Consider the following 26,630-nt stretch of genomic DNA (forward strand, 5'->3'; position numbering starts at 1 on the left):
TCGCGTGGATCGTTTTATTTCCATACGGCGCAAAAAGATACGGAAACACAACCCGTAGATAACCAGAAATATCATACACATGAAACGTAGACTACATAAATTACGTAAGAAGAAAGTTACTCCTGCTACCCTGATAGAACTATGTACGTCACAGGATAAAAGCTGCTGTATCAGCATCGAAGCAACGCTTTTTCGATGAAACATTAACCGGCTCTCTCAAACCCTCTCCCTATAAATTTTGGCGTTATTTAGGTAAAAAAACTCAAGGTATAAACGTAGACTACATAAATTACGTAAGAAGAAAGTTACTCCTGCCACCCTGATAGAACTATGTACGTCACAGGATAAAAGCTGCTGTATCAGCATCGAAGCAACGCTTTTTCGATGAAACATTAACCGGCTCTCTCAAACCCTCTCCCTATAAATTTTGGCGTTATTTAGGTAAAAAAACTCAAGGTATAAACCAGATCACACTGGGAGCAACGATTTTGACTGCAAAGTTAGAGATAGCAGACGGTTTTTAATAATTTCTTTCAAACCGTCTTCATGAGGTCTGCCAGAAACTTGAACACTGATCACGTAGATTTCGCACGGGCAAAAGAAAGTTCAATGGAAAACATTTTTTTCACGCAAAGGGGCATACTTCAGCTATTACTAGATTTAGATGCGAAGAAGGCTGGTTGTCCCGATGGAATACCCACTGCATTTCTGAAAAGATATGCCGAATGGGTGTCTTTTTACTTGGTTGCCATTTTTGACAAATCGCTTCAAGTGCATTCCGTACCAGAAGATTGGCGTTGTGCTGCCGTTATTCCCATATATAAAAATGGTAGCCGAATGCTCGTAACCAACTATCGACTCGTGTTGCTTACCTCAGTTTGTTGCAAGCTCATGGAACACATCATAGCAATACATATCACTGTGTACCTCGAGGCTAATGGATCGCTAAATGAGCACGTTTTCCGCCGAGGGCTCTCAACGACCACGCAGCTTATACAGACGGTCCATGATTTTGCAAAGGCTTTAGATGACCGTGAGCAGATTGACATTATGTGTGTAGATTTCACGAAAGCCTTTGATAAGGTGCCGCACAATGACTTGCTTCTTAAACTGCATGAAATAGGCATTAATTATGAGGTTCTGAAATGGATAGAGGCCTATCTATGTGGCCGTAAGCAGGTTGTGCGTGTTAAAGGCTGTGATTCTGGATTATTGGATGCGCACTCGAGCTTACCACAAGGGTCCGTGCTCGGACCATTGCTTTTTCTGGTCTATATAAAGGAATCGAATTACCTGTAAAAATTAAACTTTTTGCTTATGATTGCTTAATTTATGAACCAGTATCTTCTATGGAAGACAAGATTAAAATTAACCAATGCCACGATGCTTTCAATGACTGGTGTCAAAAATGGAAAGTGCTAGTTAATTACGGTAAAACAACTTTCACATATATTACCAGGAAGAAAAATCCACTTACCTTCCAGTACTCTATAGGTAATAATTACTTGACAAATGTGTCTAGCTTTAAATATTTGGGTATAACTATTGCACCAGTCTTAAATTGGCGCATGCACGTTGAAGCGGTTTCATCGGCTGCTTTTAAAAAGCTGTTTTTTGAGAGCGAAGTTGTCGAGGGCAACAAAGCATGTGCAGTTATTGATATATAAGACATTCATTCGACCAGTGCTCGAGTATGCTTCTGTAGTCTGGAATCCTCACCAAAAGGTTACAAGATAATCTCGAGAAAATACGACTTGCGGCACGTTTTATCTGTGGCAGATATCGGAGGACTGATTCGGTCGCGGAAATATTGCGCTGTTGGAAACGCGAAGATAAAAGGTTGAAAGTATTACACCAAATACTGCATGACGATTTAAAGATAAATAAGGAGATTTACTTCCACCCAACTGCTAAGCATAGCCCCAGGTTGAATCGTAATACAACCATATGGCCGTGCTTCGCTCGCACTAACGTATTTCGATTTGCTTTTTTTTCTGACGCGACAGAGCTCTGGAATAAATGTTGTACAATGTGCCAGCAAAACAGCATTCCAGAAAAGTCTCGATCAATACTTTAATGAACTCCCCCCCCCCGTGCGTTGCGTCCTATTACTTTTGTGCCATTTGTTCCAGCTCAGCAGCTTTCTGAGATGGTGTTTGTATAATTGTAACTCAAAGTGTTTGTTACAGTGTTCTGTCATTTGAAATTTTAGATGTGGTATTGACTTTATATGTATTGTTGATTCCCTCCCTGTCATGACCCTCAGTAAGGGTTAACAGTATGAATAAATAAATAAATTGTTACTCAACTTGTTTTCACAGCTGATGATATGGATAAAAAATGCAGTCGAACACGGATATATCGAACTCGATGGGGATCGCGAAATAGTTCAATATATCGATAAATTCATATACAGAAATCGGCTTGAAACGCCACTTGCGATCGTGAAAAATGATACTGTATCTGTCGCGTAATCAACACACTCGCATAATGAACCCAAAGCCCACTTTTGCACCCGAGAATTAAAAAAAACAACAACATTCGGTGCCGCGTTCCTTGTTTCGTCTGTCGCATCCCCAGCTCATTTATTGGCAGCGCGCCAAGATACTGCGCAGTGATAACGTCACGGCGTGTTTATCTTTTGACTTTGATAGAACCTATACTTTTGATAGAACAAGCGGTGGCAGGGAGCGAACTTGACAGAGTGCTCGTGATGGCATTATTGCACAAGCCTGGTTCGATTTATCACGCCGCGCTTGTGGCAGGCGCAGCCCACAGCCACAATATCATTGGAAGGCGTGATAACTGCAAATGTTGTTTGAAGCGAACAATGCTAAAAGCCGGTGTCATGATCTCAGCTTACCGCGTGCTTTCATTGGTTCATAGATGCAAGAATGGACGACTCTCGCAAAAATAAAAATAAAAACCCTGCCGCTTCCTAAAGGAATACTGCAGCACTTTTTTGCAAAAATTGAGTTGGGCTTTCAGCAGAAAGCCATAGTTTTTTATGCTGCGAACTTGAATATCAGATTAAAATTAGGCAGAAGAAAGCAGAAATAGCCTTTTTTCAGCAGAAATATGCAGCCCGCTCGATGGGGCTCACTGCGCGTCGCGCTGCCGCCCGTGATTAGCCAAGACATCGCGTGACAACATTGTGAGGACCGGGGAAGCTGCCGATGCGGCTCCTTCGCTGCGCTGGGTTGATCACAGCTCTCTGCGGCTTTGTGAATGCCATTATGGCATGCCATTTCCATATGAATGACCACTGGGATTTTTACCACATGTATCCGTGCCAGATACGCCCACAAACGATGCAGCACTTATGTTATGGGGAGCGTAGATTTGGCATGAAAACTTACTTTGGTTACAGTGAGGCATTTTGAAAATTAGTGTGTGTCATTATTAGCAGAAACTACATGGACTTCAGCGAAACCTCGGCCCGCATATTCCTAGTAAGGAAGGAAGGACAGCGAACAATGCCCTAGCCGACTACCTCCATCTGGGGCCTCTCGCCCTGCCCGAAAGGTCATTGTTGTGAAAAATGAACCCAAAGCTTGGTGTACCAAATCCTGCTTTGAATGCCAGTCGTGGTACCTTGGGGAAACGAAGAATTTTATATAAAGAGTGAAGCAGTACACAGCTGCCACCAGAGAAATTAGCAATAAGCGAAGCGCGGTTGTGGAGCTCTGCAATGCATACGAGGCATTGATGGGGCCATTGTGCTGGAGAAAAGTCAAATGCGCGCAGAATGCTGCTTGAGTCATACGACATTTAGCAGACGTTCAAAGCCTTTAGTTTTTATCGTACTATCACAATACAAGTTTAGTGATTTGACGGCTGACATATGTTGAAAACCAAGCTGCAGCTCCTGCGCACCCATACCTTCATGAGAAAACCATGTTCCGAAGTGTGTTTTCTTACAAGAGCTTCGTCGTTTGCATTTCCAACTTAATGTGCATCCCCAAACAAGACAGGACTATGTAAAATGATGAGGCAGCAACGGGTGCAAAATCGCAAGGCCATGTATGAACAACTTCGATGATTGATTGCTTGGACGCATCGAAGGAAACCTCGCTCTTTGCGCTCCTTACCTGAATGCACCTATACCCAGCCGAGCGGTGCACTCCTTATCTTCTAATAATGCTCTCGTAAGGGTTCCACAAACGTTACGTGGAAACTCGATGTATTTACAGTATATTTACAGCACAGGTAGAACGCATAGCAGCGAGCAGAAACATGGAACCAGTCCCACTTAATCACCTTGTCCCTTCCGCGAGGCAAGAGAACACGCTTCGTTGTCATCATTGCGTAGCATGACCCCCCAGCGGTGTAAGCGTCGTCCCGGCGCTAAACTGGTAAAGAAGGCATGAATTTGTATGGCTTCAGGCGCGAAACAAGGACAATGTCAGTAGGTGGACGCGGGCACAAGAGGGGAAAGTTCATACGTCACATCAGTGACTTGGCGCACAACCCAATAAGGGCCACTGTAGGGGGACAAAAGTTTCTCCGAGAGACCAATGCAGCGTGCAGGAGACCACAAAAGAACCAAGGACCCAGGGTCATAGGTTGCATGCCGATGTCGCCTATCGTAGGCAGACTTCTGAGAAGTCTGAGAGGCGAGGAGCCAACTACAGGCTACTTGGCGCGCCTCAGTGGCTTGCGCATTGGCGTCACGTGCGTAGGTAGTTATGGGGCGGCCAACAGGCGGAACCAACTTGTTCAAAGGTAAAGCGGGGTGCCTGCCAAAGAGCAGGAAGAAGGGTGAATAACCCGTAGTGTCGTGCTTAGAAGAGTTGTAAGCAAAGGTCACATATGGCAGTGCTAGGTCCCAGTCGTGGTGATCAGGTGATACAACATAGATAACATGTCCGTAAGTGTGCGGTTGAAGCGCTCGGTAAGATCGTTGGTTTGGGGATGGCATGCGGTCACGAGCTTATGCTTCGTAGAACATGTACGCAGGATGTCTTTAACAATTCGGGACAAAAACTAGCGACCGCGGTCGGTGATTAATTTACAAGGAGCGCCGTGATGGAGAATGACGCTGTGTAGAAGAAAATCAGCGACATCCGTAGCGCAGCTCGTGGGTAAAGCTCGGGTGATGGCATAACGTGTTGCATAATCGGTTGCCACTGCGATCCAGTTGTGACCCGACCCTGATGTCGGGAAGGGGCCAAGAAGGTCAAGCTCAACACGATAAAATGGATCCAAGGGCACGTCAATAGGTTGGAGAAGGCCAGCTGGTGACCGCTATGGTTTTTTCCTCCGCTGACACGAGTCACAAGCTGCGATGTAGTGCCAGATGCTGCGGTATAGTCCCGGCCAAAAAAAGACGCCGTACCCGGTCATAAGTGCGAGACACACCGAGATGGCCAGCTGTGGGCAGGTCGTGGAGTTCTTGAATAACAGAGCAGCGGAGCTTTTTGGGAATCGCCAATAGGAGTGGAGAACCGGTGGTAGCGGATACCATCCTATACAACAAAAAGCTGGAGAGAAGAATCTGTTCTTCCAGATGCCAGGCCTTCAGTGATGGCTCTAAAAGATGGGCCGTTGCACTGCTCGCCTGCTATGTTGGCGAGATTGGAAAGGGCGAAGACACAGGGAATCGCCTGTGCGTCGCCAAGATCAGGGGGTTCTACAGGATAGCGAGACAAACAATCGGCATCTTGATGAAGGCGCCCCGACTTGTAAATGACGTTGTAGGAGTATTCTTGAAGGCGCAAAGCCCACCGACCAAGACGGCCGGAGGGATCTGTCAGAGATGACAACCAACAAAGCGCGTGGTGGTCAGTGACAACTGAGAAAGAATGGCCGAATAAGCCGAATAAGACAGCCAATACAAGGGCGAGACACTCGCGCTCAGTAATCAAATAATTGCGTTCCGCGTTGGACAGAAGGCGGCTAGCATATTCAATGACGCAGTTGTCGCCATGTTGGCGTTGAGCCAGCACTGCACTGATCCCATATCCGCAGGCGTCTGTTCGAACTTCAGTGTAAGCTGAGAGATCGAAATAAGCCAAGAAAGGGGGAGACGTCAGTAAGCTTATAAGCGTTGAAAACGCATCTTGCTGGTCAGGGCCCCACGTGAAAGCGGTGTCTTTCTTAAGTAGGCCGGTGAGAGGACGAGTGATACGGGCAAAATCTTTGATAAAGCGGCGGAAGTAAGAGCAGAGGCCGACAAAGCTGCACACTTCCTTCGAAGACTGGAGACGCGGAAAGTCTTTGATGGCTTGAATTTTAGCCGGATCAGGTCGTACTGCGGAGGCGTCAACCATGTGTCCAAGAATGGTGAGTTGGCTGCGACCAAACTGGCATTTTGATGAATTGAGCTGAAGGCCGGCTGTGCGGAATGCATTGAGTATACTAGTAAGGCATTCAAGGTGCGAAGAAAAGGTCGGCGAGAAAACGACGATGTCGTGGAGGTAGCAGAGGCAGGTTGTCCATTTAAATCCGCGAAGAAGGGAGTTCAAAGGTCGCCGGTGCATTGCAGAGACCAAACGGCATGACTTTAAAGTGGTACAAGCCGTCTGGTGTGACAAAGGCTGTCTTTTCACGGTCCTGCTCGTCAACAGCGATCTGCCAATACCCGGACCGTAAATCGATTGAAGAAAAGTATTTAGCTCCATGGAGGCAATCTAGGGCATCATTAATTCTGGGGAGAAGGTACACATCCTTTTTAGTGATACTGTTGACATGGCGATAATCGACACAAAAGCGCCAGCTGCCGTCTTTCTTTTTAACCAGAACGACTGGGGACGCCCAAGGGCTCATCGAGGGTTCGATGTCTTGAGAGAGCAACTTGTCAACCTCCTTTTGTATTACCTGGCGTTCAGCACCAGATACGCGATAAGGACGGTGATGAATAGGAGCAGCGTCGCCGGTGTGTATGCGATGTTGCACAAGAGCAGTTCGAGACAATCTCTGAAAGATGCCAGCAGATGACAGAGTGCATGAGCTTGTAGAGGAGAAAGGTCCGGAGCGATCATCTTGGCGTAGTCTTGAAGATTGGATACTTCAGATAAAGAGCAGTCAGAGGAGGGCGGCAAACCGGTAGTCGCAGCAGAGAGATTACATTCATTTACAGGACACAAAGTGGCGAGCGAGATGCCTTGCGGGAGGGGCTGGATTTGCGACGCAAAGTTCAGAACAGGGAGGCATGTTTGGTTCGCGGTCACTGTGACGACTCTATGAGCAAGGGCAGTGCGTCGGGTTTCAGGAGCATCAAGGGTTGGGGTAACGATATACTGTCCATCGGGAATTGATGGTACAGAGCAAAACGCAACATAAGTTTGCGACTTCAGGTGGCAGGCAGACAAAGTCGACACTACAAAGGCGGTGCAGAACACGTGAGGGTGGGTCGAAAGGAGAGGGCAGGTCAAGTTCAACGACGCTGGTGGCACAGTCTATGATGACTGCATGGTCAGAAAGAAAGTCGAGGCCAAGAATGATGTCGTGAGGACAATGCTGCAGAACTGTGAAGAGGACGGTAGTATGGCGGCCAGAAATCGTTACGCAGGCAGTGCACAAGCCAATAACCTTTGAAGTTGCTCCATCTGCAACACGCACAAGCTGTATAGGGGCAGGGGTCAGCACTTTCCACAAGCGAGAACGGAGTTCTGGGCTCATGACAGAAACTTGCGCATCAGTATCAATGAGGGCTTGAACGGCTGTGCCATTCACGAGCACGGTGAGCAAATTACGGCGTGCACGAAGAGCTAGACGAGGATTTTAGATCGTGGTCCCTACTGCAGCATCACCTCTAGACGCTGCAGAGCCTAGTTTTCCATCTGAGAGCGGCCATATGGACTGGGAGATGAAAAGCGACGGCGTTGGGGCGAAAGGGACTGACGGTGGTGGGGGGAGGGTGATCAGTTGAGGCGTGAAGACTCTGTATCAGCGGCTGTGCTTGAAGGGTCGTGACGAGGTGGGAATGGCCGAGAGTGGTCATCGTAGATAGAGGAGGGTGGCAGGCGGGACCTTTGTGGCTGGAGCCAACGATTTCGGCAATAACGGGCGATATGGCCCACGCAGGAACGAGTAAAACAAATAGGTCGGTTATCAGATGTGCACCATTCATCAGGATTGCGTCGACGCTGGGCAACATAGGCAGGTCAGACAGAATAACGGTTGCGAACGTCAGGGTTATAAGCAAGTTGGCCAGGATAAACTGTGCGAACATCGGTGTCATAAAGAGGTCGACCAGGATAAACTGAGTGAACGTCTGCGACAGTGGGCGGGTTGACGGCAGCAACGGAGTTGAGTCCCAAGGTGGCGAGCTCTTGGCGGACAACGGCCTGAATTAGGGAAACGTCCGGGTGGTGGCCGTCGGCCAAATGTGGCGGCAAGGTAGCGGGAGCTATGGCTTCTAGTTCGCGGCGGACGGTACGGGTTACATTTTCAGTCGAAGTTGGCTGGTGTTGGGATGGCAAATCTTGACACGAAGAAGTCTGAGCAGTATTTGGAAGGCAGGCGAATGAGTGGCCTATGCGACGACTTTTGGGGTCTTCAAAACAGCGGCATTCTTTGATGATGGCCTCAACTGTGTTGCAATCTTTGTACACAAGCAGGTTGAATGCATCGTCCGCGATGCCCTTTACGATATGACCAACTTTGGCGGACTCTGACATGTTGTGATATACTTTGTGGCAAAGGGCGAGGACGTCCTGGATGTAGGCCACGTATGACTCAGTAGCTGTCTGGAGACGGGTCTCGAGTGTTCGCTGTGCTGTAAGCTCTCGACTAAGGGGCTTTTGAAAGAGTTCGCGGAGCTTCTCTTTGCAAGTATCCCAACTGGTGAGCTGATTTTCATGAGTCTCGTACCAGGCGAGCGCAGTGCCCTCAAGGTAAAAAGCATTCGCTACCATGAGGGTCGGGTCCCAGCGATTATACGTGCTCACACGTTCATACTTGCGTATCCATTTGTCGACGTCCGTAGTGCCGGTACCAGTAAAACTGCCAGGATCGCGCGGGTGGGTGAGGATGACCGATGGCAAGGCCCCCGTTGGTGTGGGGACGGTATCTTGAGGCATCTTTGGGCAGGAAAGCAGGCGGCCGCTGCGGAGTTCCGTCGTGCAGAGGCTAACACAGTGATCAACGGCCGCACCTCCACCAAGATGTTACGTGGAAACTCGATGTATTTACAGTATATTTACAGCACAGGTAGAACTGGCGCAGCAGCGAGCAGCAACATGGAACCAGTCCCACTTCTTCATCACCTTGTCCCTTCCGCGAGGCAAGAGAACACACTTCGTCGTCGTCATCGCGTAGCAATATCAGGCACGTGCCGTGCTGGAAAAGATCTCGCAGTCTTCACAACCTAGCTTCGACACAGCAGTGGACTCTTAATCATCTGCTAGTTCGCAAGAATCATCAGCACGTGCTTTTGGTGAGTTGTCCATGTTTAGCAACAGAAGCCGTTGCGCAAAGCTTTTGCGCAAAAAAAAAAAAAAAACTAGACACGCGAATACAACCATGCACCGATGCTGTCTGACCGTCCCATCATGAGATTGCAGTCCATGAACGGATTGCAGATGACTGTCCCGACTGTTTTGTACAAGGAAACAGAAGGAACCGCGTCATGGTTCAGCCATGCCTTTTTGTCAAAATAGAAATCGCATTAGGAACAAACTGCATGTGGTCACAGTTACGAAAATGCTTCGAGTAGAATACAGTCAAACCCGGATATATTGAACTCGAAGGGGATCGCGAAATAGTTCGATATATTGATAATTTGATATACAGAAATCGGCTTGGGACGGCACTTACGATGCGAAAAAACGATACTGTATTTGTCGCGTAATCAACTCACTCGCAAATGAACCCACCCTCCATTTTTGCACTCGAGAATTTGCAAAACAAAAAGCGTTAAGGCCAGCTCGCTAACATGCAAGCGATTAAGCGATCTCTGCGACGAGCGGCAGTGACAGAGCAAAATATTTCCAACTTGTTGGAACTGTGTCCCTCTGCCGTACGAACCACCGCGGACTCAAAAGAAGGTTTCTGTGTCGCCACGGCAGAAATCGCCAGCGTTATCGCTTGCATGTCGTACTTCGTTTCGGTCGTCTCATCCACAGCTCATTTCTTCGCAACGTGCCAAGATGCTGCGCAGCGATAACACCGCGGCATGTTTATCTTTTGATAGCTCCTGCTGGCGGCGGGGAGCGAACTTGGCAGACTGCCCGTGATGGCTTGATTGCACACGCCTGATTCGATTTATCACTCCGCGCTTGGGGCGGGCGTAGTCTACTGCCACAAAATCATTGGAAAGCGTGATAAAGTAGCTGCAAATGCTGTTTGAAGCGAAAAATGCTAAAAGCCGGTGTCATGGTCGTAGCTGACCGCGTGCTTTCATTGATGCATACACGCAAGGATAAACGACTCCCGCAAAAAAAAAAGAAAAACCACTTCGTAACACCATATCTTACGCTACGCTACGCGTACAGCATAACGATGAGTACAAACGACTCTCGCAAAAAAAAAAAAATAGATGCCGCTTCTTCCGCAGGCGCCATAGCCACGTCAGCCGCCGCGCGCAGAGGGTTCGCAACACACCCTGGAGAAAGCGTTTGACGTTCTGTCTAACTGGCTTGGTGCATGCGTAGCGCGTGCTACTGCGAATGAAGGCCGGGAAAGAGGATGGAGAGAGATAGCTCGGCAAAAGAATGGGCATACCTTTGCGCTTCGCTCAATGGGATATTCCGTGAGTTCGATATAACCAAAATTCGATATATCCGGATTCGACTGTATTTCCTTTGGTCGGCTTGAATTTATCTCTCTTCTCAGCAACGCCGCATTGTGCCGCGAGTTTTTAATACAATGGAATATTACATCGTCACGTCCACAGCTGTTCGTGCATCCGAACACATGCAGAGCGGTGCTGTATCAGGTGCACAACACTAAGTTGACATATTTTGTATGTCCGCAACGCACGCAAAACTAGGAACAGCACACGCCAAAAACCCCCTCCGTTGGCTCTGAGTGCCTCCGGCTCCTCACGGTGACGTCACGGCCAACTGAGAAGCGCAGTTTCTCCCTCTGCTTTCCTCCTCTGTAGCAGTCGCGCCAGGCGCGGGAAATTGGAATTGCGCGCTTTCAGTCGACGAATTGCGCAGATGTTTTATGCATAATCGAAAAAATAACTTCACAGGCATGATCAACAAATAATCTACTTCAAAAGCCTATAGTATTGGTACATTTGAAAACCACTGCAGTGTCTCTTTAACGTCCGCAGCCGCCATGGCTTACGCTGCGCCGCACGTTCAGCCCACAAGTAAGGATGACTCTCGCAAAAGAAAAAGAAATTGCTGCTTCTTACCGTCCGCAGCCGCCATAGCATACGCTATGCCGCACGTTCGGCACGACAAGGATGGTTGACTCTCGGAAAAAAAAAATTAAAAATTGCTGCTTCTAGCGTCCGCAGCCGCCATAGCATACGCTAGCCGCAAGTTTACCACGACAAGGATAGTCCACTCTCGGAGAAAAAAAAAAAATCTCACGTTCAGCATGATAGCTAGAATAAACAACTCTGGCAAAAAAAACGAAAAGAAAATTGTCAGCCGCCGCACGCAGAGCGTTCACAACACGAACTAGGGCCGAATCATTTTGAAGGTAGCGCGAAAAACGAGGACCAAGAGTAGAAGGACACAACACAAGCGCTCGTGTTGTGTCCTTCTACTCTTGGTCCTCGTTTTTCGCGCTACCTTCAAAATGAACCAGATTCAACTCGCCCAACTTTCAACCTTACTAGGCTCGAATCCACGAAAGAGTTCGCTTTAGAACGCGTTCGCTTTGCCGTGACGTCAATTTGACGTAGGCATCCGGTGGAGAAGGGTGGGATGAACGCTGAGGGCAGAAAACAGCCAATCGGCTTTGCTGGGGGTCCCATCTCGGTTGCTCTGCCTTGGCGCAGGCCTTCTCCTCGGGAGTCGAAGGAAACGGCACCCAGTTTTTCTCCATGCCAACACGCACGATTGCCGGAGCGACAGCCAAAATCGTTTGGCTCACTGACGACTGCGGGAGCCTTATAGTTGCTTCGCTGCCGCCTGTCACCTGGAAGCCTCCGGTAGCGAAGAACCGCAGCGCGCAGAGTACTTTCCGCTCTGTTGTGAGCGCGCTTTTCATCGTTGGCCCAAGATGGGTTTTTCGCTCTTCGCATAGCATGCGTACAAGCCCCTTCGGCAGTATGAAGTGCCTTCGGAAGGCATCGTCAGGCATGTCGAAAGGATCTTCATGTGCGCGCGACCGCCGAAGCCACCGATCACATTCGCTGAGCACTACAAACAACAGCAGCGGTGGCGTAGCGGTAGAACATCCGCCTCGCATGCAAGAGGACCGGGGTTCAAATCCCGGTGCCGCGCAATTCTCCACCGGATGAAAAAAAAAAAAAAAAAAATCCGCGTTTCGATGGAATTGCATATACAGGTTTGGGGTGCGACCTGATGCCGGTGAACACCTCCGGCAACGCACTCCCTCACCAGAACAGGAGTTGGCCACCCTGGTGCAGTAATTGGCCACAACCTCCTATGATAAGCTCCATAAAACCCCGGCCCTCAGTCACCAGCGGCTGCGGAACAACTGACCACGGCGGCGGTCAGACCTGTGACGCAGCAGGGGGTGCTAAGAAAGCCTGGCTCCGCTGGACAGGCCGCCATTGGAAACTGACCCTGGCAACGTTTAATGCTAGAACTCTAGCTAGTGAAGCTAGTTTAGCAGTACTGTTAGAGGAACTAGAGGGCATGAAATGGGATGTCATAGGGCTTAGTGAGGTTAGGAGGCCGAATGAGGCATATACTGTACTGAAGGATGGGCATGTACTGTGTTATCGAGGTTTACCAGAAAGGCGACAACTAGGAGTAGGTTTCCTTGTCAATAAGTATATAGCGGGTAATATAGATGAATTCTATAGTATTAATGAGAGGGTTGCAGGCATCGTAATTAGGCTTAATAAGCGGTATAAACTGAAGGTTGTACAGGCCTATGCACCTACATGTAGTTATGATGACCAGGCAGTTGAAAGCTTCTATGAAGATGTAGAATCGGCAATGCGAAAAGTAAAGACGCAGTATACTGTACTAATGGGCGACTTCAATGCCAAGGTAGGGAAAAAACAGGCAGGGGACAAGGCAGTAGGTGACTATGGCATAGGTTCTAGGAATAGCAGAGGGGAGTTACTAGTGGAGTTTGCAGAGCGCAATAACTTACGAATCATGAATACCTTCTTCAGCAAACGGAAGAACCGAAAATGGACATGGAAAAGTCCTAACGGAGAGACTAAAAATGAAATCGACTTCATAATGTGTTCAACCCCCGCCATTGTGCAGGATGTAGAGGTAATCGGGAAAGTTCGATGTAGTGACCACAGGATGGTGAGGTCCCGAATTAACCTAAATCTGAAGAAGGAACGCAATAGATTAGTAAGAAAGAAACCCATCAACGAATTAGCGGTGAGGGGGAGGGCAGAAGAGTTCAGGATCTCGCTACAGAATAGGTATTCAGCTCTAACTGAGGATGGCGACATTACCCTAGAGGCAAGGAACAATAATTTCAGAGATATCATTACTGAGTGCGCGGTAGAAGTAGGCGGTAGGATAGTTAGAGAGGATACCGGTAAGCTGTCTAAGGAGACGAAAGATTTGATTAAGAAACGGCAGAGTATGAAAGCTTCCAATCCAACAGACCAGATCGAATTGGCCGAGATATCAAAGCTAATCAATAAGCGCAAGGTGGCCGATATAAGGAAGTATAACATGGAGAAAATTGAGCATGCTGTAAAGAATGGGGGAAGCCTTAAAGCGGTAAAGAAGAAATTGGGCATAGGCAAAAACCAGATGTATGCGATAAGGGACAAGGCGGGCAACGTCATCACTAATATGGACAAGATAGTCAAAGTAGCCGAGGAGTTCTATACAGATCTCTACAGTAGCCAAAGTAGTCAGGACCGTAATGAGATTGGCGGTAGGGAAAAACAGTCAGACGTTCCACCAGTGACGAAGGACGAGGTCAAGAAAGCACTAGAAACTATGAAAAGGAGGAACAGCTGGAGAGGATCAGATAACTACAGATTTGCTGAAGGACGGGGGGGATATCGTGCTAGAAAAACTGGCCACCCTGTATACGCAGTGCCTGGTGTCATCGACGGTACCGGAAGCATGGAAGAATGCAAACATTATCCTCATTCACAAGAAAGGGGACTCTAAGGACCTTAAAAATTACAGACCAATCAGCTTACTGTCTGTTACGTATAAGGTATTTACTAAGGTAATCGCTAATAGAATCAGGACAACCTTAGACTGCAATCAAGCAAAGGATCAAGCAGGGTTTCGGAAACGGTACTCTACTATCGATCATATCCATACCATCAATCAGGTGATAGAAAAATGCTCGGAATATAACCAGCCCTTATACATAGCATTCATTGATTACGAAAAAGCATTTGACTCAGTTGAAACCTCGGCGGTGATGCAGGCATTGCGAAATCAGGGGGTAGACGAGCCGTACGTGAAAGTGCTGGAAGATATATATAGTGGCTGCACAGCAACCATAGTTCTACATAAAGAAAGCAACAAAATTCCCATAAAGAAAGGTGTTAGGCAAGGAGACACAATCTCCCCAGTACTATTCACAGCTTGTTTAGAGGAAGTATTCAGAGACTTGGAATGGGAGCAGTTAGGGATAAGGGTAGATGGAGAATACCTCAGTAATCTGCGATTTGCTGATGACATTGCCTTGCTAAGCAACTCGGGAGATGAACTGCAAATAATGATTGATGACCTAGACAGGAAAAGTAGAAAGGTAGGCTTGAAAATCAATATGCAGAAGACTAAGGTAATGTTCAACAGCCTCGGGAAGGAACAGGAGTTTACATTAGGTAGCGAAATACTGGAAGTAGTAGGCGAATATATCTACTTAGGACAGGTAGTAACCGCAGATCCGGATCATGAAAAGGAAATAACAAGAAGAATAAGATTGGGATGGAGCGCATTTGGCAAGCACTCGCAGATTATGACTAGCAGCTTACCGGTATCGCTCAAGAGGAAAGTATACAACAGTTGCATCTTGCCTGTACTCACCTATGGGGCTGAAACGTGGAGGTTAACCAAGAGAGTTCTACTTAAGTTGAGGACAACCCAGAGGGCTATGGAACGAAAAATGGTAGGGGTAACATTAAGAGATAGAAAGCGTGCAGAGTGGGTCAGAGAAATAACTCAAGTTAACGACATTCTAGGGGAAATTAAGAAGAAGAAATGGACATGGGCAGGACATGTAGTGCGAAGAGAGGATAACCGATGGTCGCTGAGGGTAACAAACTGGATTCCAAGGGAAGGAAAGCGTAGCAGGGGGCGGCAGAAAGTTAGGTGGGCGGATGAGATTAAGAAGTTCGCAGGGGTCAAGTGGATGCAGCTAGCACAGAACCGGGTTAAGTGGAGAGATATGGGAGAGGCCTTCGCCCTGCAGTGGGTATAATCAGGCTGATGATGATGATGATGATGATGATGATGACAAACAACAGCGGGGCGACGGGGGGCATGTACAGCATGATTCTCACGCTGAAGCGAACGCCACTTACAGAGTTCCACACACAGCGACCAAACGTGTTTGCTTACATTTGATTGACATGCCTCGTGACGTCAACGAAATCCATGGTCCTGCCTTCGTGAAATGACGTCACCGCCACCGGTGGCGACACGCGACAAATGGAGCGAGGCGGCGAGAGAGAAAGTGAACTCTTTCGTGAATTCAGCCCGTGGAGAAAGCGTCTGCCACGGGCCGAGCTGGCTTGTCCGCGCGTGCATAGTGCGTGCTGATGCGAACGAGGACCGGGAAAGAGAGAGGAAGGGGAGATAAAGCTCGGCAGACGAATAGGCACATGCTTGTGCTTCGCTCCATCGGGTTTTTGCCCTCTCTCCCGAACACCACGGCTGCTTTGGTTCCCTCTCGTTCCTTCACGCACATGGCTTGCAAACGTCACGTGCTAGCGCGGCAGCGATTAGCCCAGATGCGTGTGCCTTCGGGAAAAGGACGCGGTGCTACCCTAGACCAGCTGTAGCCGAACTGTGCCCTCTCATTCCTTCCGCGCGTGCCTTGGAAACGTCACGCGGCAAACGGCCGAAGGTGATGCGATCGTCTTTGGGGAAGGCGCACCGTGCAATGTGTGGTGCGGAGTTCGATATATCGAACGACCAGTGAAATTGAGTTCGATATACTGCTGCCAGTGTGAAGAAGAGAAGGAAGAAAGAGAGAAGACGACGAAGTTTCCGTTTCGCGCTTGCACCGTTCGTCCCTGAACTTTGCCAACACCAGGCTCTCTGTGTTACCGGCTCTGCGGCCTTCACACGCCTTTTTGCTGCGTGACATCTGGTGGAGATGCTGGGTAGATCTTTCATGTACAGGACGCTCCTTTCAAGCAGTGACTGTAGCCAAGGACGCACTCCCAGGGTAGAAACGCCTGTTCACCAGGGCAGCCGGCGACTATGTGGCCTACCTCTCGAATTTGGTCCGCTTTCTGACCTACGGTCCACAAGTACACAGACTATGAGCACACAAGAGATTCCTGCCTATGTCCTGCTTCGCCAGCGAGACTCCCCTCCTTTCATGGTCTTCCCCATGAAGACGCCGAGGACTGGCTGGACCAGTTCGACCGGGTGACCACATTTAATGCCTGGGACGCGAACGCAAACATGCGCAATGTCTACTTTGCTCTGGAGGAATCGGCGTGGACCTGGTACGTCAATCATGATTCTTGCCTGCAAACGTGGGATACGTTCAGAGCACAATTTCTTCAGGCATTTATTAGCACATTCCGTAAGGAAAAGGCCGAGCTTCTACTTCAGCGTCGCATTCAGCATCCGAACGAAAGCATGGTGGTGTACGCGGAAGAGATGAAGCTCTTGTTCCGCCGCGCAGATCCAAACATGTCGGAAGAGCGGAAATTGCGATTAATAATGAGAGGTGTGAAAGAACAGCTCTTTGCCGGTCTCGTTCGCAGTCTGCCAGTGACCGTAGATGCTTTTGTTACGAAAGCTACTTCCATCGAGAGAGCGCTTGACATGTGGGCACGGCAGTACGAGTGCACGACCGTATCGATGCTGTCCACATGTGCTGAGAGGTCCACCGTGTCATCAGGAGATTCACAGCATGAGACCATTTGAGCCATTGCGCGCGAAGAACTGGCGAAACTCTTGCCTACGCCGGCGCAGCCGCAAGTTGCATCGGGCACCGATATTGTTCGTGAAGAAGCTTTGGGTGCTGCACCGCTTCTTGCAAGCCCTCCACAACCACCTACAATGTTACGCCACCGTCGCAAGGCGTTTTCTGCCACCTGCAACACCCCATTACGAAGCGCCTGCGCCGGTTGCTCCCCAAATGCCACTGCCACCTTCCCAGCCGACTTTCCTCCAGCGCCCCAGGCGCCGCCGAACTGACATCTGGTGAACCGCGGACTACCGGCCGCTGTGCTACCATTGTGGCGAAGCTGGGCATGTTTGGCGTCACTGCCCATACAAAGAGATGGGTCTTCGCGGGTTCCCCTTCGGTGCTCGCTGTCCGCAGCCAGGAGAGCACCCACGGGAGATTGCCGACTACCTTTCTAACCCAGGCTCAGTTCAGCGCCACCGAACACCTTCACCCCGCCGCTACAATTCCTCCGAGCCGCGGGGACAGTCTAGAAATCCGGGAAACTAGACGCAGCAGCCTCTGGAGGTGTGGCTGCTCGACGACGAAATGTACAAGACCCCCTAACGACGCAAACCACTTCGCCGACGCCGAACAACTCAGAGACGACGACGACGATTACCGAGCTGCCCAAGTTAACGGCAAGCCAACAACCCGACCAACTGCATCGCCCGACTCCTTCTCTACGACACCGCACCTCTTCAACTCACCGGAGCCGAGACCGGACACCTCGACATTACCGCAGCGAGACGTCACCGCCAGCCGATTTAGACCTTTCAGTTGATGGCATCGCCGTAACCGCTTTGTTGGATACTGGGGCCGATTATTCCATACTCAGTAGATCATTCGCCGCAGCACTCAAGAAGGTTATGACAGCTTGGGACAGCCCTCAGATACGTACCTCTGGAGGACATTTGATTACACCTAGAGGAACATGCACAGCACGAGTCACAGTTCAAGGGTGAACCTTCCCGGCAACGTTTGTTGTGCTAGCGGATTGGTCCAGAGATGTTATACTCGGTATGGACTTCCTGACGGAAAACGGCGCCATCATCGACCTGCAATCTCAGTCTGTTCAGTTTTCGACAGAGAATGCCCTCGAAGTTAACTGTGTTCTGCCGGCGCCACTCCACATTCTCGACGAGCACGTGGCTGTTCCTCTCCGCTCCAGTGTAATGGTGACCGTCGGTGCGCACACCCTCCGGGGAGTGGAAGGTATCGTCGAGAGTAAACCGCCTTTGCTTCTCGACCGCGCCGTTTTCTGTTGCTCGGGCTGTTGTCATCCTCGAAGATGGCAAAGTCGACTTACTTCTCACCAATTTCACTAACGAACACCAGTATCTCAATAAGGGAACAACGGTCGCTTATATTGATGCCATTGCTGAAACTAGGTGCGTGCACAGTTCAATTTGTGATTTTCGACCGGAACAAGAGGAAGTCGCCGACCTAAAGTATGACATCAACCCGGCACTACCGCAGACTGAGCATGATATCTTGAGGAACCTCCTCAATTGCTACAGAACTGTGTTCGCGTCGCTGCTGCGCGTAGGTCGCACACACCTTGTAAAACATCGTATTATTACGGACGATACAGTGCAGCCACTCCGACAGTCACCCTATCGTGTCTCGTCTAAAGAATGTTCCGCAATTACCACTCAAGTTAAGGAAATGCTTGATCACGACGTCATTCGACCATCTCAGAGCCACTTGTCGTCCTTGTCAAGAAGAAAGACGGCACATTACGATTCTGTGTTGACTACCGACGATTGAACAAGGTAACTAATAAGGATGTTTACCCCCTGCCCAGAATCGATGACGCTTTAGATCGCCTATGCAACACCAAGTATTTCTTTTCCATGGACCTCAAATCTGGGTACTGGCAAATCGAGGTAGACAACAGGGACCGCGAAAAGACTGCATTTATCACTCCAGACAGGCTGTACGAGTTTCAGGTTATGCCGTTCGGCCTTTGCTCCGCGCCAGCGACTTTTCTAAGGACAGCGTTCTTGCGAACCTGAAATGACAGACTTGTCTCGTCCAGTGTGAAGAAAAGAAGGAAGAAAGACAGAAGACGACGAAGTTCTCGTTTTCGCGCTCGCACCGTTCATCCCTGGACTTCGCCAACACCGGGCTCTCTGTGTTACCGGCTCTGCGGCCTTCACACGCCTTTTTGCTACATGACAATACGACACAACAATACGACACAACTTTCCTATACTTTTACATGAGATTTTCAAGGGGATATTTCGTGAGTTCGATATAACCAAAATTCGAGTTATCTGGGTTCGATATATCCGGGTTCGACTGTATCATATTTGTTATTTAATGCGATAGAGTATACAGCTTGTTACACGAAAAGCCGCCGCCATCACCCAGTCCTGATCGATTGACAAGTCATGACGTCACAACTACATGATCTCACTCGGGAATTAATAAAACTGGCGAATTTGGGAGTTCAAATGAAGTCTAAATTGGCAAGGAGGTTTTTTTAATGGGGATATTTCAGAAAGTAGAAGTAATTCATTAAATCAAACTGGCTGCTATTTTTGTTTGCACCCAAGCCCTCTGCCTAGTTTAAACAAAAAAAGATATTTTCAAAAATGGTGGTGTGTAAAGGTGGTGTTAGCGACGCTACTGCATCTGCTCCCAAGGCGAACCATCCTCCTAACTTTTTTATTCTCTCATTGTGCAGGGCTGGTGGGCAGCAAGGCACCCCCTGTTGGAGAGTCCAATGCAGGCCACCAGCTCCTCCGGCGGCTGGGCTGGGAGCCCGGCCGGGGACTGGGGCCTGCTGGCGTGGGGGCCCTGCTGCCAGCACCCGCGCATGTGCGCCCACGGGGCCGCCCTGGGCTCGGATTTGCACCTCCACCACCACCTCCCCCTTCGCCACAGCCAGCACCACCACCGGCCATGCAGCTGGTGGAGGGGACCGCCCTGTCCAGCTGATGAGCTCTGCACCCAGTTCCCCCCACCCACCCACCACTGCCACGAGAAAGCACCGTCATGGTCAGTACCCTACTGTGCTTGCTGGCACATGCAGTTCAACAGAACCTTGTTTACCTCCTACCCTTGTGTGGCGAGAACTGTTGTTGGCACATTTCCTAGTTATGGATGTTGGCATAGTGTGATGGACAAATGACCAGAAGGGAGGAGGAAATTTACGATGGCATGAATCTTGCATCTCTGTGCACGAAGAGGAGTGCTTTGTAGCATGGCAGATTATGCATTGGCCACCGCTGACAGTGGGCTTCGATTATCCAACCTCGGGCAGCCCACTGACTGTCATAAATTGGCACCGTGATCACATGGGCTGGCGCCCACCGGAACCTGCCATCTGGCCAAGACTACATTCACAGTGGAAAGTGATATAACCGCAGCGGCAAGGTGCAATGCGGGGAAGCCGCCTTAAACTGCTCGCCGCCAGTAATGTCAGTTAAATTGGTCACCGATGCATTGCGTGCAGCAGCTTCTCGCTGTAGCACGCTCAAGCGACGCGCATACATTGCTTAGATGTGAAAGAAACAACATAAATTTATCATGGGTGACCGAAGATGGTGGAGTAAATACCTAGCTGCTCGTGCTTCGGGACTACGCAATGTGTGGGTTGTGAAGTGCTCACGTGACCTTCTAGAGGTCTTCAAAAGCATGCGTGCGTTTTAAGGTTTTTTCTTTGGCACCGTATCTGATGAATTTTGCTCGCAGCTTTTACTAAATAACATCCTATGCTCTTAGATTGTCGCATCTGTCGACTGTGCAGAATATGATCTCAGAACTGTGACTCAGCTGTGACATATATTAAAGCGACACCACGAACTTCGAATGTCCTCAAATGGCAGTGCTGTGCCTCCAGGGAAAAGGGGATCCTATGTGGCTGAGCAGATGCCCAAGTGTAGTATGTCTGTCGTAGTGCAGTAATCCCTCGTTATAACGAAATCAGCGGGACAGCGAAAAAATTCGTTATAAGCGGTATTTCGATATACGCGACCACTTGACAAAGTCTTGACCAGTTGGGCTTTAAGTGCACCAAAACTGCAAGCAAGTCAAAATAAATATTTTCAGTGCATCAAAACTTTATTCATGTGCAAAAAAAGCAGTGAGCTTTGGTTGCTTGAAGTTCTTGCCGGGCGCAAGCAACCCCTGCTCTAATTTGAACAAGCTCTGCACGAGGCCGTGGTCGCCGCCCATACATTCAACCTTATTTCGTAGCAGGCGTAGGTATTCCCGTGTCTGCACCATAGTTGGCACTTCACGTGGCTCTTCGTCTGCTGGCTCTTCGTCCTCGTCGGGGCCACCAACAGCGTCAATTATTTCTGCGTCCGTCGCTGGAGCTACCACGGGAGCAGCCGCGTCAGCCAACGCGAATGTGTCGAAGTCACCGTCTACCTCTTCGCCAGCAATTTTATGTACAGCCTCGTACAAATCGCTGCAATTTTGGTCATCGTCGGGCTGGTCATCGTCAGGGTCGGTGACGGCGACACGGGAAAAGCCGGCGTGCGCAAAGCAGTTGGCGATCTTCGAAGGTGCAAGTTCTTTCCATGAAAAGTTTAGCAAATGGATCGCACCAAGCAAATCAATGCTGTAACTCTTGCTGGCATCATACGCTGTGAGCATGCGCTGCAAAAGAGCCTTGCGGTACAGCTTCCGGGTGGTCTCAGTGATGCCCTGATCCATCGGTTGCAATACCGCGGTAGTGTTGGCAGGCAAAAATTCCAAAGTGATCGCCTTGAGGTGGTCGATCTTCCCATGGCTGGGACAATTATCAATGATGAAGAGCACTTGCCAATTCTTTGCGCCGAACCGTCTATCCATTAGGCGCACGTAGTCTTCAAAAATTGCAGCAGTCATCCAAGCTCGCTTATTGCTTCTGTAGACGCATTCATTTGGAACAGTTGCATTTTGGAAGCACCGCGGTTTCTCCGCCTTTCCCAGTATCAACAAGGGAAGCTTGTCCTCGCCTGTTGCATTAGCACCAAAAAGCACTGTGACACGCTCCTTGCTGTTTTCCTCCGGATGAGGATGCGCCAGGGGTCGTGAACGTGCGGTTCGGTAGCATTTTGTAGAAAAATGCTGCCTCATCAAGGTTGTAGATGTCTTTGTCTTCATATTTTTCAAGTAGAGCTTGGGGCCGATGTTGGCGCCATACGTCTACAGTGTCACGGCTCACGGCTGCGCTTTCGCCAACGATCGTCTTCGAGGTCACGCCGTGTCGTTTTTTGAAGCGCTCAAGCCAGCCATTGCTGCATTTGAAATCCTTATGCCCCATTTGGAGGGCGAGAGCTTCGGCTTTTGCAGTAAGTGCAGGTCCATTTACAGGGAGATTTGCGCTCCTGGCGTTCTTCAGCCACTGTAGAAGTGCACCCTCCACTTCCGGATATTTTGAATCACGATTCCTCTTTCTCTTTGACGAGAAGCTCTTTTCAAAGCCATCCAGCACAGCGTCCTTATTTTTCAACACAGTTGATAAAGTTGACGGCGGTATGCCGAATTCCTTCGCGATGTCAGTTTTCTGCCGCCGGCCTTTTTCCACTTCTTTTATCAGCAGAACTTTCTGCTCCAAAGTCAGACATTTTCGCCTGGAGACTGACGGAGCCATTTGTCACTGTAGACCACAAGAACACACGCGAGGCAAGACTAACGTAGCATTCCGAATAACACGCAACCACGTGGCCTGCAGCACGGATCCAAATGCAGGCACCGTCGGCGCGAAAGCGGCGGGCGAAGAAGACGGCAGAAGCTTCAAAATGTGGTCATGCCTTCAGGTCATCTCGCTGTCCTCGTCGGAGCACGCTGGGGAGGACGGTTGCAATGGCGGGCTTCGCGTGTGCAGATGGAAGAAAGGCGACCGGCGTTCCGAGAAGTATGAAGCACGGAAGGCCTCGCGAGGTCAGGAGGAGGCAGGAACAGCGACAGCACTCAAAACTGGCAGCAGGCAGTTCAAACGGATCGCACAGTCGACGTGCATGCGCACTTCACAGATGCCTATCTCGGTGAGGGAAGGCGAAGCCACTTCGGGAGGTGGGGGGGAGGTGCGCGGGAGAGGGTGCCTTGATGCGCGCAGTCTCCCGCCTCCCCATGCGCGCGCGCTTGACGCGCATCGAGGCACCCTAGCGCGGGACGCTGGGTAGCGCATGGGTAGCGCGGTAGCGCCGCTTATTCCGCTGACGCTGCCTCGCCGCCGATGTTTTCGGAAAGCTGTCCGTCAATTTAGGCGAGTCCACTTCGGGAGCTGGGGGGAGGTGCGCATGACGCTGGGTAGCGCGGTAGCGCCGCAAATGCCGCTGCCTCGCTGGCCTCGCGGCCTGCGACGCTCGAATTCGTGTGTTTTCGCAAAGCTATCCGTCGGTTTCCACCGTCAAAAGAGCAACAAAGCTAACGACGGACTTTTTTTTTTCTTTTGTGCTAGCGCCAGAAGAGCTCTTTCCAGCGGTAAAAATTTGCTCACCGAACGCACCCCATGCCAACGCGGTCTTTTGGCCACTTCAGCATCCAAGAGACCGCGCTTTTCTGGCATCGCAAATCATGAGAAAAACATCAATTTTGTGCAGATTCTATCACGGGGGATACCAACGATACGATTCCGACCGGAGTTGACAGGCCGCGCGACGGCTGAGGACTGCCAAAGCATTGCTGCTGGTTGCTGTCGCTCCGTTTTTGGGTTTTTAGATCCGTGCTGAGCGGTATGCACTAGCGGCAACGACAGGCGTTGGTGTCGCATGACACATCGCCAGTGGCTGTTACCGCTGTATACGCAAAAGCGACGCTGCCGCTCGGCGACGCCTCCGCTCGCTACTTCGCTGTAAGCGGGTCAAGCTCTTCGTGCACTTCGAGTAATGCGGCTTAAAATGCATGCACTTGGGTTGGGACCGGAAGATATTTCGAATAAAACGATATTTCGAATAAAGCGATTTCGTTATAACGAGGGATTACTGTACATGCATAACGTTGATAAAAACCATGTCTGCTAAAACCTAAGCTGGCCACGATTGCAAGCCGACCCTCGAAAAAAAAGGCTCGAATGCAAGCCGACAAAAAAATACAGATCGACTGATTACTCATCTTCTTCCTCGCTGGAGGCTTCTTGTCACTGATCCCACAGCACGCTTCTTTGGTACCATCCAGCGCATTTGAAATGCAATATCTCTGACGAAATATGTTCCCATGCTTTTGCAATCCAGTTTATGTGAGCTCACGATCTTGCTCAGTCAGCCAATCAGTGTAGTGCTTGTGCACTCCAGATTTAAATGACTATTGATGGCGACATCAAGTGGCTCCAGCTGACTAGTCATGCCATCAGGTATAATAGCCGCATGTCCCACCTAAAAGCACTTGCTGCTGGGCTAGTTGGTTTTGGTTCATAATTTAAATAGTTTAAGGATTCCCTCAGCGGACACCTAATGGACAGCGTGAAGGCAGCACTAGGTGGGACATAATTAAAATAGTTTAAGGGGCAAAAAACAGACAAACACAAAGGTAAGTGACGGGACAAAGCGCCAAGAAGGGACTGGCGCTTCATCCCGTCACTTACCTTTGTGTTTGTCTGTTTTTTGCGCCTTAAACTATTTTAATTATGTCCCACCTAGTGCTGCCTTCACGCTGTCCATTAGGTGGCCGCTGAGGGAATCCCGGCACCACGTGCACCTGGTAGACGCTGCCAGACCAGCCTTATCCGTTCTTTGACAATCATCGCAGTCATCCATCCGTTTTTGGGCACACAAATTATGACGTTTTTCGAAAACCATTCCTTTGCAGGAAAATTCTTCCACTTGAAAATTATGTGCGGTGGTAGCTTTGCCCATCGGCAGTGTGGCAGAGCATCAGTCGAGTGTTGCTTTTCATAGCCTGCAGTTTCACTTCTTGTGACCCCTTCTCAGCCACTGTTTATGCCATAGGCATACTAGAATAAACTGGGGTTTGTTCAGCATTTTCAATTTGCCCAAGTTCACACCCTTTTTCAAGCTGCTTCATCTCGTACCTTTAGAAAGAAGTCAATTTCTCTTCAACGGGCAGCTTCTGGCACACTGACGTTAGTCGCCACAGGCTGAAGCCAAACCACTTCATGAATCGTTGCAGCCGGCCTCTGCTTGCCTTCAACGTGGTACAGGGTATGCCTTGTGCTTTCGCGACATCCCTGGACTTTGCCTGAATAATTTTCGTCGTCAGAGGGAGTGCTTCAGCCCTCTGCATCCTAACAAACTGAGCGACTTCCTCTACTGCAGCATTGTGACAGCCTCTGTAGGGTCCAGAAAACTCCATTCGTGTTGCAGCGCAGTTGAACAACCGTTCTCATCGTTTTCACCAGCAGCGGATATTTGCTTCAGCCATGCCATACTGTCACTGTGCTTTAGGATTGGATGAGCTTTCTACCACAAGCACAACTTTCCGCCTGAAAGCAGCGGTATAATGACACCACTTTCTTGTTCGCGTCATTGCATCGTGAAACGAGCACACGAACGAACCGCCAATCGCACAGAAAATAGCTAAATCGCACGCCAGCCACAGGCCTAAGGAGCCGATCCGCTGATCTGCAAACCATGCATGAAGGAGGCATTAGAGGTGCTGCATGTGCAGTACAGTCGAACTCGGATATATCGAACTCAAAGGGGATCGCGAAATAGTTCGATATATCGGTAATTCGATATACAGAAATCGGCTTGGGGCGGCACTTACGATGCGAAAAAACGATACTGTATTTCTCGCGTAATCAACTCACTCGCATAATGAACCCACCATCCACTTTAGCAACCGAGAATTTGGAAAAAAAAAAGCGTTAAGGCCAGCTCGCTCACGTGCAAGCGATTAAGCGATCTCAGCAACGAGCGGCAGCAACAGAGCAAAAAATTTCCAACTTGTTGGAACTGCGTTCCTCTGCCGTACCAGCTCAAAACAAGGTTTCGGTGTCGCCGCGGCAGAAATCGCTAGCGTTTTCGCTTGCATGTCGCACTTCGTTTCGGTCGTCTCATCCACAGCTCATTTCTTGGCAGCGTGCCAAGATGCTGCACAGCGATAACACCGCGGCATGTTTATCTTTTGATAGCTCCTGTGGCGGTGGGGAGCGAACTTGGCAGACTGCCCGTGGTTGCTTGATTGCACAAGCCTGGTTTGATTTGTCACGCCGCGTTTGGGGCGGGCGTAGTCCACTGCCACAAAATCATTGGAAAGCGTGATACAGTAGCTGCAAATGCTGTTTGAAGCGAAAAATGCTAAAAGCCGGTGTCATGATCGCAGCTGACCGCGTGCTTTCGTTGATTCATACATGCAAAGATAAACGACTCCTGAAAAAAAAAAAAAAGCTGCTTCGTAATGCCATATCTTACGCTACACCGCGCTTACAGCACGATAAAAATAGACGACTCTCGCAAAAAAAAAAAGATGAATCTGTCGCTTCTTAATTTCTGCAGGTGCCATAGCCACGTCAGCCGCCGTGCGCAGAGGGTTCGCAACACACGCTGGAGAAAGCGTCCGAC

At 49.5% G+C, this 26,630-nt stretch overlaps 1 protein-coding gene across 3 annotated transcripts in view; it reads left to right on the forward strand.

Annotated features, from left to right (window-relative positions):
- LOC146177853 (G patch domain-containing protein 2-like) overlaps positions 1-26,630 on the forward strand; it is a 123,060-nt gene that overhangs the window by 81,199 nt on the left and 15,231 nt on the right. For all 3 annotated transcript variants that reach the window (XM_084580614.1, XM_084580615.1, XM_084580616.1), the window contains one exon: positions 19,859-20,172. In XM_084580614.1, coding sequence (XP_084436740.1) covers positions 19,859-20,112 — 254 coding nt within the window. In that variant the 3' untranslated portion in view covers positions 20,113-20,172. The remainder of the gene's footprint in view (positions 1-19,858; positions 20,173-26,630) is intronic.

Source organism: Amblyomma maculatum, chromosome 10 (genome assembly GCF_055883805.1).
Source record: "Amblyomma maculatum isolate TAMU_Amacu chromosome 10, ASM5588380v1, whole genome shotgun sequence".
Taxonomy (NCBI): domain Eukaryota; kingdom Metazoa; phylum Arthropoda; class Arachnida; order Ixodida; family Ixodidae; genus Amblyomma; species Amblyomma maculatum.